Genomic DNA, 13,774 nt, shown 5'->3' with positions numbered 1-13,774 from the left:
TATATATATATATATATATATATATATATATATATATATAAGTAAAAAGTTAAAATTTGGCCTGTGTATGAATGAATGAAACTTACCCTGTGTATGATTCCAGCTGAATGGATGTACTAAAACAAAAGTAACTTAAAAAAATTTTAAATAAAAAAAAAAAAAAAAAACTTAACAATATCAAAAAATTGTTTTAAAAAAAGTATTTTCAAAATTTTAAAATATTTTTTATTACAAATATTTAATGAAAAAACTTGTTTAAATTATTATTATATACTATCTATATTATATTCTCTGCTATGGTAAATTCAAATAATATGTCAATAGCACAATAAAAAATATTATACCTTTAGTCCTCTAAGAATCTGGTACGTAAGAAATTGCACATGATCATCAGTGAGGCTTTGAATTTTTATAATATCTTTCAAATCTCTATCCATCAAACATGTTACTAAATACCTAATAAAAATAAATATATGCAGTGTAATACAGTGAGTAAATAAATGCTACAATTAACTATTGAATTGCAATTAATTAAGGAAAATTTGCAATACAAGAAATAACAAAATGCAAAAAAAATTAATCACCAAAACAAAAAAGATAACACTTTTTTTTTTGATTAAACAAAAAATAGCGCTTTAACTTTAAACAGCACAGTGCAAAAAAATAGCGCTTTAACTTTAAATAGCACAGTGCAAAAAAATAGCGCTTTAACTTTAAATAGCACAGTGCAAAAAAATAGCGCTTTAACTTTAAATAGCACAGTGCAAAAAAATAGCGCTTTAACTTTAAATAGCACAGTGCAAAAAAATAGCGCTTTAACTTTAAATAGCACAGTGCAAAAAAATAGCGCTTTAACTTTAAATAGCAAAAAAGTAAACAATATTCTACTTCTATTTTTAAAATAAATTTAGTGTTATAATTTATGCATAATAAAAAGTTCTTTTAAAAGAACTTACTTTCTTTTTTTTTAAATTAAATTCACCTGCTAGAGTTGAGTAGGCTACTCATTTTTTCAAAAAAAAACTTTTTTTCCTTTTATTTTTTAATTTAAAGCTCTCTCACAAGCTTAAATTCTGATATCTTTTAATAACTCTAAATTAAATTTATCTAAAAAAGTTACATCAAATCAAAAATACATAAATATAAAAAATATAGCTTATTTGAAACAAGATAAAATTTTATCAAATTCTATATGGAAATTATTATTTGTTTACATAATGATAATGTAATCATTATGATAAATAAATATGACAATTTATGATCTTTATGACAACTTATAATAATAGCATGTAAAAAAAACCTCAAACTAGGTAAATTTAAACAATATTAAAAAAAACTTTATATGCGCTTAAAAAAAAAAAACCAAGTAAAAATATCAAATTAAGAACACACATTAGGATAAAATATACAAATTGCAAACAGATAGAAAAAAAAAATCAAACTCAAATATTAATCAAACAGAAAAACTTACACATCTTGAAACTCATCTATATCCTTTTGTGGAGTAAATATATCAAGCAGATTTATTACCTAAGAAAAAAAATTACTCTGAAGTAAAATTATGCAGATTTAAGATCAGAATACAAATCATATTATTATAATACAACCATATTTAATAATAATAAATATGATTACTTTAGAGAGAATGACAATATGAAGATAAACAGTATGTATTATATGAGGTCACCTAATTTTTATTAAAAATTTGTACATCTCATAGCAATGTTTACTGAGGATCAATTTATCACGTTGATCCTAACTAAGGGCCTAATTTAGTTTTACAAAAAACTGCTTTTTATCTTTTTAGATTAAAGAATATAAAAAAACGTTAAAAACAATTCCTATTATTATACATTTATTTGAGTGTGGCAGAGTATTACAGAATGTCTAGAATTTGACTTTTTGCTAAATGTACACAACTTAAGAACAAGCGCTATGAATGTACTAAACTTAAGTCATAGGAAGAAGTCTTAAGAAGAACGACTTTATAAAAATTGTTGCTGAAATTTATACAAATGCAACTTTAGTTTTGCAATTACTGTTATTTTTTTAAAAAAATTCATTTTTTGAAGTTATCGGAATGTTATAATGAAATCCAATCAAATGGTGTTACTGACCACGTTTAAAATATTTTGTTTTTTCAACTTGACCACGACGATATGTTTTGAAAACGTTAGGAATTTAAAAAATGCGTGGAAAATAAAAATAAAATTTAAAAGACTTATATTAAATAAAATCTTGAAGAAAAAGAAAAAATCTAAGCTCAAAAAATTAAAATTTGAAAAGGAAAATATATTTATAGTATGCTTTTTGAAAAATACTATACTATGCGAAATACTTTATAAACTATTATAAATATATTAAATACATAAATAATTATGTTTATTTATAACTTTATTAAATGAAGTAACAAATTAATTATAATGATTATTTACAACAAACCCATTTTATTTAAATTATCCAAGAATATTATACGTAATTACATTTATATAAATGTGTAATTTTTGATAAATCTTTTCAAACTTTTTCTATGATTACTTTTAAAAACACTTTTAATAGCGAAAAAATTTGTGCAAACGCAAACATTAAGTAATCAACTCAAATTTAATAGTGTAACAAAAAGTACTGGTTTCTATAAGCATTAAAAAAACTATTACGTTAAAGTTTTTATAAAATAAATTTAAAAGGGGTTTTAAAAACTAAAATATTTGTTTAAAATTTATAAAAACCATCGGACAAAAAATAAAACAAATAATGAAGTATAAATTTACATTAATAACTAATTGCAACATTTTAATATAAATTATAAAACCGGGCTGCTTAATCAAAAAAAAAATTTAATGCTTAGACATCTTTTAAAAAATAAATTGGCTCAAAAAAATTGACATATTTATTAACGCAGCTGTGGGTTAAACTTCATTTTCTGTTTTGTATAAAAAATCAAAAGTTCAAAAAATAAAGTTTATATACACTACTGAATTGATAAGTTTGGAACAACTGATTATAAAACAAATGCACACAAAATATGGGTCGAACAAAATCAGTGATAAATGTCATTTTTTACCAGACAAGTGCCAGACAATGTCCTATGTCGGCGGCTATGTCGAGCCATGTATGTATGTATGTATGTATGTGTGTATGTATGTATATATATATGTATTTATGGATGGATGTATGTATTTATGTATGTATGCATGCGTGTATGTATGTATATATGTATATATATATATATAAATATGCATATATATATATGCATATATAATCTTATATATATACATATATATATATATACCATTATGATGCACATTTTATGTATATATACCATTATGATGCATATATATACATATATATATATATATATATATATATATATATATATATATATATATATATATATATATATATATATATATACCATTATGACGCACATTTATATGTATATATGCATTATATATATGCATATATATACATATATATATACATATATATGCATATATGCATATATATACACATATATGTATATATATGTATATATATATATATGTATATATATATATATATATATATATATACATATATATACCACTATGATGCACATTATATATATATGTATAGCATTATGATGCACATATATACATATATATATATACCATTATGATGCACATTTATATGTATATATGCATTATATATATGCATATATATATACATATATATACATATATATATATATGTGCATATATATACATATATATGTATATATATATATATACATATATATAATATATATAAAATATATATATACATATATATACATATATATATACCATTTTGATGCACATTATATATATATATATATATATATATATATATATATATATATATATATATATATATATATATATATATATATATATATATATATATATACCATTATGATGCACATATATACATATATATATACCATTATGATGCACATTTATATGTATATATGCATTATATATATATATATGCATATATATACATATATATACATATATATATATATATATATATATACCATTATGATGCACAAATTCTAGTGAAACTAAAACAAGTAAAAAATACATTTTCATGACACATATGTTGTAGTAGAAGAATTTCACGATAAGCACGTTTTGCATGCAAAACTGACTGGAATGGTCTTGATAACTTTTTGATTGCTACTCGCATACCAGTATGAGTATCTTTAGCTGAACTTAAAAATAATAATATATCAATTAACTAAAATCTTATTTTTATGTAAAAGTATTTTTATTTTAATCTTAGATAAAAGATTAAAAACACAAAATGTAAATAAAAATGTAAAAACATAGTTAGAAATACACAAAACAAAGGTTTAAATAATGTTTAAAAAAACATAAGACATAAGTTTAGAGAAACAAAAAGCAAAGATTTAGTGAATTACAATTCAAATTTAGAGATAATATACATGGATGTAAAAAAAAAAATATAAAGAAATAATTAACAGAAAAAAATCCATTTAAATAAACAACTGAACCTTTAAAAAAACAACAAAAAAACTTTGAAAATTACCAAACTTGACCATATGCTCCTGCTCCAACTACATTTAAATCCTGATATCTTACTGGAATTTCCCATGTGGTTCTGTTTAATTCTTCTTTATAAAATCCTGTTGGAAGTCTTTCCATTTTTAAAAAATCTCACTGGTTAGAGTATAACCATATTACTAAGTTATAATAATTTTCAATAATTTTTCTAATCAAAAGGAAATAAAAACCATAATTATTACCATAAAAGGAAATAAAAACCATAACTATTACCATAAAAGAAAATAAAAACCATAATTATTACCATAAAAGAAAATAAAAACCATAATTATTACCATAAAAGGAAATAAAAACCATAATTATTAACTATTACTATTATAATTATTTTTTTAAATTTCATAAATATATTTACTTGTGAAGAAAATAAAGGAACTTATTAACCATTTGTTATTTTTATTCATACATTATTATCTAGATTTCTTTAAAAATCTTATCTTAAATTTTTATTTTTTTTATTTTTACTTATTTAAATATTTAAAATTATGTATTTAAAATCATTTATTTGTACAATAATTACATTGTTGTAGGTACAATTTTGAAAGTTTATAAATGTTTGTAAAACAAACTGTAATAAACATTTATAAACATTTATAAATGCTTGCAACTAAAACTTATTATTATTTTGTATAAAACTTTATGAGTTTGTAGCTAGTACAATAGAAATAGTAGAACATTATTTGCATAACAATCAAACAACTTAACATTTTCCCCCTCCAAATCTCTTTTTCAATGGTAATGTAAAAAAGCATTTCACATAATGGAAATAATGCAAACTCTAAAAAAAAAAATTAGTCAATTGTTGTAATTGTTGCGCAAAAGATAATACAAAGTTGCTTGTGCCGACTCTAACCTTAATAAAAAATGATACCATTAATAATACACAATAAAGGTATCATTACATAACATTTCCAACACATAGTTACATAGTTACATTGTTACATAGTTACATATACTACATTGAAATCATTTTTAAATAAACAAGGTTTGTTTTGAGAGGTTTTATAAAAGCATTATCACGCTATTTAAAAAAAAGAGTGTTCCATTTTATTAGAGAGCTCTGTTTAAAAAAGATAAAATCTAAAAAAAGACACTATTACCAGAACAACATAAAATATATATAAATACAAATAAATATATATATAAATACAGGGTTAAAGTCAGCATAATCAAATTAGTATAACTAATTAATCTTATAATAACTTCATACAAGGCTATGATAATTTTTGTTATAATTATAAATTATATATGTATATATATATATAATATATATATATATATATATATATATATATATATATATATATATATATATATATATATATATATATATATATATAGTTTTAAAAGAACCCTAACTCAAGAATTACCTTTTTTTATAACAAAATATAACAAAATAATTTTATATTTAGGCATATGACTCTACAACTCATAAAAATTGTTCAACAAGGTGTAAATAAATATTTTCACAATTGAAAAACTGCAGCATTAAAATAATGATGTATAACAGTACAACATATTTGCTTGTGTCAATAAGGTACCACAAGTTTGTTTGAGGATTATAAGCACAAAAAAACAAAAAAAATAGACGAAACTCAGGTACAGTTACAAAAACAAAAAAAAAGTAAAAAAGTAACAAAATAAAAAATGTGTAATAAAATAAAAAATGAAAAGAAAAATCTATTTATAACTTATTCAAATTCATATATTTGAAAATTTTTCGTTTTTAAAACAATAAAAATGGGTTCTATGTAATCGCTTTAGTAACTTTTTAAAATTGCAGTTTTAAAAAAAAATTATGGTTAACTAATTATTTTTATTTTTAATTACTCTTTTAGAATAATAAGTTTGACTAGAAAGCAGCAAAAAATTGTGCAACAACCAACTTCAATTAACAAACTTGATCACAATGAAACATTGGAATCACGAATATCTGCAGTTATGTGAGCAGCTCTCTGTAAGGCCTAATTAAAATATAAATTTAATATTTAAGATATAATCTCTCTATAATGAAAAACTTTGACAAAACAAAAATCCTAATAAGTAGATAATAAAAACCAACAACATTATTATAGATGGTTACAAAAAATTAAAATGTTTTCTAAATGGTTAAAAAGCGACAAAGATTTATTTAAAAATTTAAACAATGACAGCACAAAAATTTCATAACATAATAAACTACCTGCAACATATTTAAATTTTCTTTGCGCCTAATATGGATATGTTCAGCTTCACTCAATAAGTCATCAAAAAGTTCACTCTAATAAAATAGTTGAAAAGTTAATTAAATACATGCTTAATGAACTGCTTGCTCAAGAACAAAGTTTTTAAGTAAAGGGACTAGAGCTATCTGGAATTTTTCATGAATTAATATAGTTTTCCCTTGAGTTTAGATTAAATACCTTCTTAATATAATAGCATTTAGTTAATAATAAGATTTCAGTATTGGCTAGACAAAATTAAAATATTTTAAAATAAGTTAAAAATTAAAATTCTGTGCTACTTCCCAACTTTATTGTGTATTATTATTAAAATCCCAGATAGCTCTTTGCTTAGAAACTTTGTAGTCCCTTTGCTTAAAAACTTTGTTCTTGAGCATGCAATTCATTAAGCATGTATAAAAGGGTATAGAATAGAACTAAATAAAGTTTATGCAAGAATAAGCAAGAAGATACTGGAGAGTGTAATAGATTTGCAAGAGATATAGTGGTATACAAACTACTCTTAATATTGTTGGTTTTAAATGAGTCCATGAGATGCATAGTGGTAAAAGTCACTTTCAATATTTTGAGTTATTGCCACCAATGGTTAGCATTTTGTTTATTCTATTACATGGCAGAGTGGTATAAGTCTAATGAAATCAACAATTATGCTATTTTTGTTTATTTCCTCTTAAACAGTTTGATGATTTATGATATGATGTCTACTAAATGCCTCTGTATCTCAAAACTAGATATGAGTGACTTATACCACTTGCATCTCAGGGGCTCAAATGTAGAAAATGTATTTTTGATGAATACAGAGCAATCAAAAAAAAGGTTTAAATAAATTGTGGTAGAAAGATAGTGTTGGTTAGTTTTTTTCTCAGAGAAAAATCTCAGAATCTCAGAGATACAATCAAATCAACAGTAACAATAATTGTAATTTTTCAAACAATTTAAAAAATAAGGCTCTTTCTCAGGTTTCTCAGATTTCTTGAACAAGAAGAACTAGTTTAAAACCAGTTTTAGAGTTAAGAGTTTCAAATAAAAAAAAAGTCTCCTTTGACTTTATTTACCCCCCTAAATATCTGTATGAGCCTCTAAAGGGAGCTGATAATTTAAAAAAAAATGCCATTATAATGGTTATCTATTATATAGAATGCAAAAGTAACCAGGCAAGAGATCAACATATTTTTTGAATGAAAAGACATTTTATTCAAAAGTTTAGTTGACTTAAGTTTCTTTAAAACTTTCTTTAAAATTTTCACTGGAATGTCAAAATATTTCAAAAGTAAAAACAAATGAATTAACACAAATCTAAGCAATCTCAAAAGTTTATTTAATTGAAATTTGTGCAAAAGTAATGGGATGGAAAAAACATCTGAAGTAAACATTTTAAAAAAAAAATTTTAATTAAAAATGTTTGAAAAAAAAAAATTAAAAATGTTAATTTGAAGTAAAATTCCTTTGTTGGGAAGCCCTTAGTATCGATTACTGTTTGACAGCGACGAGACATTAAGTCAAAAAGCTTGATAACCACATCAATGCCAATTACTATTGCACTTACTATTGTCTGGAATTTCGAAAAATATATGCGATGTCTCAAACAAGATCAAAAAAGGTTTTTTTGTAGAAAAAACCATCCAAAAGCTACCTGATAATAAGCTGCCAAAAAAAGGAGAAGTGCTTGGATATCTTCATTATAGAAAATACTTTATGACATCAATTTCTAAATCTGCAAGACTTCAGGACATTGTTGCTTGCCCCCATTCTAATTTTTTTTTAATGCCTAAATGTAACGAATCTGGTGGTTGTTAGACGAAAGATAACAGCTTGATGTGTGTAATTAGGGCTTTAGTTAATATATGGGAAAAGGCTTTAATTCCAATATTGTGTCATAGATAAATAAGGTATTAATAATACTTTTAATTTCTAATTTTGACGGAAATAATATTGGTATAAATATGATAAAATGCTAGTAATGAATTTTACTTTTTAACTTATACATATATCTTATAGGAATAACATTATGGAATTGGAAAATCGCAGAAGTAGATTACAAGCAAGCAGAAATAAAGTAAGGGAAGAAATGCGTAATCTTTTCGACATTTCTCCTTCAGATGTTATTGACATAATAATGAAAGACAAAACTAAATCACTTCCAACCAGAAAAAAAGATTGTATGATTTTGGATGACCAAAAAAGCCTGCAAAAATGGTGAAGTTGCAAAAACAAATCAATTTCAAGAGAAAATGATAAGTCAACAATCGTCTGACAACATTTTTCAATCAAGTCTTCAAAAACATACTGATACTGAATTTGTAGACTCAAATGAGTTTGATATAGACTTTAAAGAATACAATACAAAAAGGAAAAAAACTGACAATTTTGTAACGGTTTCTTTGCCTAAAGATATATAATTGTTGCAAAAATATTTCTAAAAAATCAACATCAATTGTTGCAAAAATATTTCTTCAACAGATTAGGTAGCTATAATTGTAAGTATCATGAATGCAGGCAATGGAGATTTGAATAAGTTTTCATTATCAGAAACAATATCAAGAAGGCATAACAAAATGGTCTTAACAAATGAAGAAATTAAAATAAAGGAATCTTTTATCTCAAAAGCTAAACACTTATCCCTGACTCTACAACTGGACACAAATGAAGTTAAAGATGTTCTTAATCATGGCAAAAATGTGGAAAGGTTGGCAGTAAATGTAAGCTCACCAGATCTCAATGAGCCCCAGTTATTTAAGTAATTGGAATTTCTGATGGGTGTGGAATTATCCTGACTATTGCAATAAAAAAAGTTTTAAATGAATGGAATCTTTTTGAAGCAGTTGATAGTGTATCCTTTGATACAACTGCAAGTAATACTGGATGGAGCAGTGTCAATTATTGAGAGATGGAGGGGCAATGAGACATGGTGTCTGCATGCTAACCAAATTAACCACTAATTTGGTTAGCATGCAGACACCATGTTGTAGAACTCCGAGCTAACGAAATAGAAAAAGCGACAGGCAAAGTTATAACCGGACCTGCAGACAATACATTTAAAAAGTTACTCAATAACTGGGATAAAATGTTTGCTCAAGGAATAAATTATGAGAATATGAACAAGTTTGACTGGAAAAAAAACCGTGGAACATTTATGGAAAATAAGGTGAGATAAAAATATTTTAGAGATTTTAAACTGTTAAGACTTATTATTAGGAAAGAAAATATATAACATTAATAAAGCATATTTTTTATCAATAAACAAATAATTTCTTGTAATTAATTCAATAAATATTTTTTCTAAACTGATAAAGTCTTACAGTTTTGCAGTGAAGCTTTAAAAGAAAACGTATTTTCCAGAGGTGACTATAAGTACCAAGATTATAGATTGATTTAGATATCTTGCTAAATCAATCTATAATCTCGTATTTTGCCTTCTTAGTCCACAGCTTGATTTAAATCTTTTTTCTGCAAACGATATGTCACAATTTACAGTTTTTGCTGAGTTTGTTGGTGTTTTTTATACTTTTTGGTTTTTTAAAGCTCCTTTTGCATGTACAGCTCCAGATATAGATTAACAAACAACCAGAGATATGGAAATTTCATCACGTCAATGCATGCCCAAGCATGCATTGACGTGATGAAACAACATCATTGGTACCACAACCAGAGAACAGTTATTTTCTCCATGGCTGACAAGGAACTAATGCCCGAAGTTAGAGAAAGTGTTGCTAAAAAGCTATTTAACTCTGACTCTAAACAGGATGTTGGCAAGCCAAATTTTCGAGAGCAATACAAAAATCCAAATACTTCCAATCTGTCATTATTTGTAGGAGGCATAAGTTGGTTGGTTTTTGAGAACCTTGAATTTACAAAGAATGATCTTGAATGGTATCAAGTTAGTTGTAAGGAATGGGGGAAATGTAGCACTTACAGAAGATTTAAGGACTGGGTTTATGAACTACATGTAGTAAATATCCTGTCGAAAGAGCGCTAAAACTTATTCAAGGCTACTCGAAAGTGTGCGTAAATGAAGTGTTGAAGCAATATATTCTTCCGTCAATAGAAGAGCATAGAGCAAAACACTCAGTTAGTACCAAAAAAAATTTGATTAACTTTTGAAACAGCATTTTAACTAACGACATTGTATAATATTAAAGTGATAAAGTGATTAATTATATTTTTGAGTCTATATTTGTGATTCAAATGTTTTTAATAAGAAAAAAGCAATAATTGAAAGAAAATAAATTATTAGACTTTCAAACTATATCTATAAATAAAATTACTATAATATATTGATGGAACAAAAAAATGTGGTTGTTTCCTGAAAGTTTTGTTTCATTGCAAAAATCGACTAGGTAAATGCGCAAACTAAGCTGGCGCATTAGTAGAGGAAAATAAGGAGATTTCCATAAAAGTCTAAAAACTTCAGCGCATTGGAGGAGGCAGTAAATAAAACTTTAAATAAAAATGAACATGATTTTTTCTATGTACTCATCAAAATGCACCAGAAATCAAATGACGACCTTCAATAATCAAAAATTTTGCAAAAATGGTGGGGGCTAATATATATATATATATATATATATATATATATATATATATATATATATATATATATATATATATATATATATATATATATATATATATATATATATATATATATATATATATATATATATATATATATATATATATATATATATATATATATATTATATATATATATATTATAAATATATATTATATATATATATATTATAAATATATATATATATATATATATATATATATATATATATATATACTTTTATATATATATATACTTTTATATATATATATATATATATATATATATATATATATATATATATATATATATATATATATATATATATATATATATATATATATATATATATATATATATATATATATATATATATATTTATATAGTCCTGCATGGTAAGTTTCTTTCGCAAACTGTTGTTTTAAATCTAACGCTAATAAACCAGACCAGAAAAAGCCTCAGTTGAAGTAGCCACACTTCATTGTAGTACCAGGCTATAAATAGTTGATGTAGCAGCACTCTTTTGTAGAAGCAGGCTATAAGATAGTTAATGCAGCAGCACTTACTTGTAGCAGCAGGTTATAAGATAGTCAATGTAGCAGTACTCCCTTGTAGAAGCAGCTTATAAGATACGTAGCTGATGTAGCAACACTCCGTGCATGTTTCACAATAAAAAAAAGCAACACACCTTGCATGTTTTGCCTATTTGTCAGTCAATGTAGCAACACTCCATGTTGGTTTTAAAAGAATTAAAAAACAATAAAAAAACAAAAACCAAAAAACCATTAAATAAAAAAATTTCTAGTCATCAACTATTTTTAAAAAACAATAAAATTTATATCCTTCTACATTTTTTTAGTTGTTTTAACTTTTAAACAATTTTAAAATGTCCCTTAATTTTGTTTATCCACATAAAAAATCTCTGAAGACTTTTATAAAATAAAGTAAAATTTAAAATTACCTTATAAAGTTGCTCAACCAAATCACTTTGTATTTTAGATTTGACATGGTTGACAAGAAAACACATTACAGCTTTTGGGACACTATAAAAATATTACACTACTAGTGTTCATTATTCCTCTAAACATAGTCGGAGCCATAGTAATTGTTCTAACAACGGTGTTATTAAAGTAATTTAAAGAAAAATACCTATCTTGGATATTCTTTCTGATGATGTTAAAGTATGATCTAATAAGTCGCTCTAATAAATAAAATAAAGTACATGAACACATAATAAGTCTCTCTAATAAATAAAATAAAGTACATGAACACATATTAAGTCTCTCTAATAAATAAAATAAAGTACATGAACACATATTAAGTCTCTCTAATAAATAAAATAAAGTACATGAACACATATTAAGTCTCTCTAATAAATAAAATAAAGTACATGAACACATATTAAGTCTCTCTAATAAATAAAATAAAGTACATGAACACATATAAAGTCTCTCTAATAAATAAAATAAAGTACATGAACACATAATGAGTCTCTCTAATAAATAAAATAAAGTACATGAACATATTAAGTAAAACAACAAAGAAAAAATTTAAGAAAAACATTTGTACTAAGAAATAAAGTATATTAAAGTGTAAAGATTTAAAAAAATTAGTGCTTAAGAACAAATTAAATAATTAAATATGATTACATAATTATTAAAAATATTCATTTATAACTTATGTTTTTATTCATATCTTATATAATTTTTTAGACTATAAGAATAAAACTTACGTATTAATTCTAAATCTAATTGTTCACGATCAGAAAGTTCTCTGGTTTTGGTTATGTTCTAAATAAATTTCACATATTACAAATAATTTTTACCATAGTGCTTTTCATTTTATTAGCCAAAACACTAGTAATTATTTTCAATAGTATATCTGGTAATATTTTATAGCAGTTGCAGGTCAAACCTTGAACTTTATAAATTTTATTACTTGATGTATAGTTAACAAAGCAAAGTATAACCAGGGATAATAAAGTTAAAGTATAACCAGGGATAATAAAGTTAAAGTATAACCAGGGATAATAAAGTTAAAGTATAACCAGGGATAATAAATTAGCATAGTATAATGTGCTGTGTACAGTGCGTTATAGTTTTTATAACTTATAAGTAATAAAAAGTCTTAAATAAAATAGTTTTATAACTTATAAGAAATGAAAAAATATATAAAAAGTAAATTAAAACAAAACTTAAAATGTACATGAGACGTTGAATCTGATTGGTTCCCATCATGAATGTTATCTATTAATTCATTAGTTGGAACTTTACGAGAAAACCAAGGAATACTTCGACTGTCATTTGATTGAGTATCTTCTAGAGCTTCATTAGCTAATAGGCGATGATTCTAATAAATTAAAATTCATTTGATATTTTTAAAAAATTCTTAAAAAT

At 23.8% G+C, this 13,774-nt stretch overlaps 2 protein-coding genes across 2 annotated transcripts in view; both read right to left on the bottom strand.

The window, feature by feature from the left end:
* Positions 1-4,776, bottom strand: part of LOC100209157 (mitogen-activated protein kinase 14) — a 22,192-nt gene extending 17,416 nt beyond the window's left edge. The window contains exons 1-5 of the mRNA XM_065818145.1: positions 4,573-4,776; positions 4,105-4,234; positions 1,472-1,530; positions 345-456; positions 87-116 (exon numbers count right to left, since the gene is read on the bottom strand). Of these exons, the coding sequence (XP_065674217.1) occupies positions 87-116; positions 345-456; positions 1,472-1,530; positions 4,105-4,234; positions 4,573-4,688 (447 nt within the window). The 5' untranslated portion in view covers positions 4,689-4,776. The remainder of the gene's footprint in view (positions 1-86; positions 117-344; positions 457-1,471; positions 1,531-4,104; positions 4,235-4,572) is intronic.
* Positions 4,777-5,993: 1,217 nt separating this feature from the next.
* LOC100215691 (dynamin-1-like protein) overlaps positions 5,994-13,774 on the bottom strand; it is a 61,029-nt gene continuing 53,248 nt past the window's right edge. Inside the window, exons 18-23 of the mRNA XM_065817770.1 lie at positions 13,584-13,727; positions 13,111-13,168; positions 12,528-12,579; positions 12,340-12,421; positions 6,787-6,864; positions 5,994-6,568 (exon numbers count right to left, since the gene is read on the bottom strand). Coding sequence (XP_065673842.1) covers positions 6,509-6,568; positions 6,787-6,864; positions 12,340-12,421; positions 12,528-12,579; positions 13,111-13,168; positions 13,584-13,727 — 474 coding nt within the window. The 3' untranslated portion in view covers positions 5,994-6,508. The remainder of the gene's footprint in view (positions 6,569-6,786; positions 6,865-12,339; positions 12,422-12,527; positions 12,580-13,110; positions 13,169-13,583; positions 13,728-13,774) is intronic.

The sequence above is a fragment of the Hydra vulgaris genome, chromosome 14 (assembly GCF_038396675.1).
Source record: "Hydra vulgaris chromosome 14, alternate assembly HydraT2T_AEP".
Taxonomy (NCBI): domain Eukaryota; kingdom Metazoa; phylum Cnidaria; class Hydrozoa; order Anthoathecata; family Hydridae; genus Hydra; species Hydra vulgaris.
This window is presented reverse-complemented; position numbering and strand designations above follow the sequence as displayed.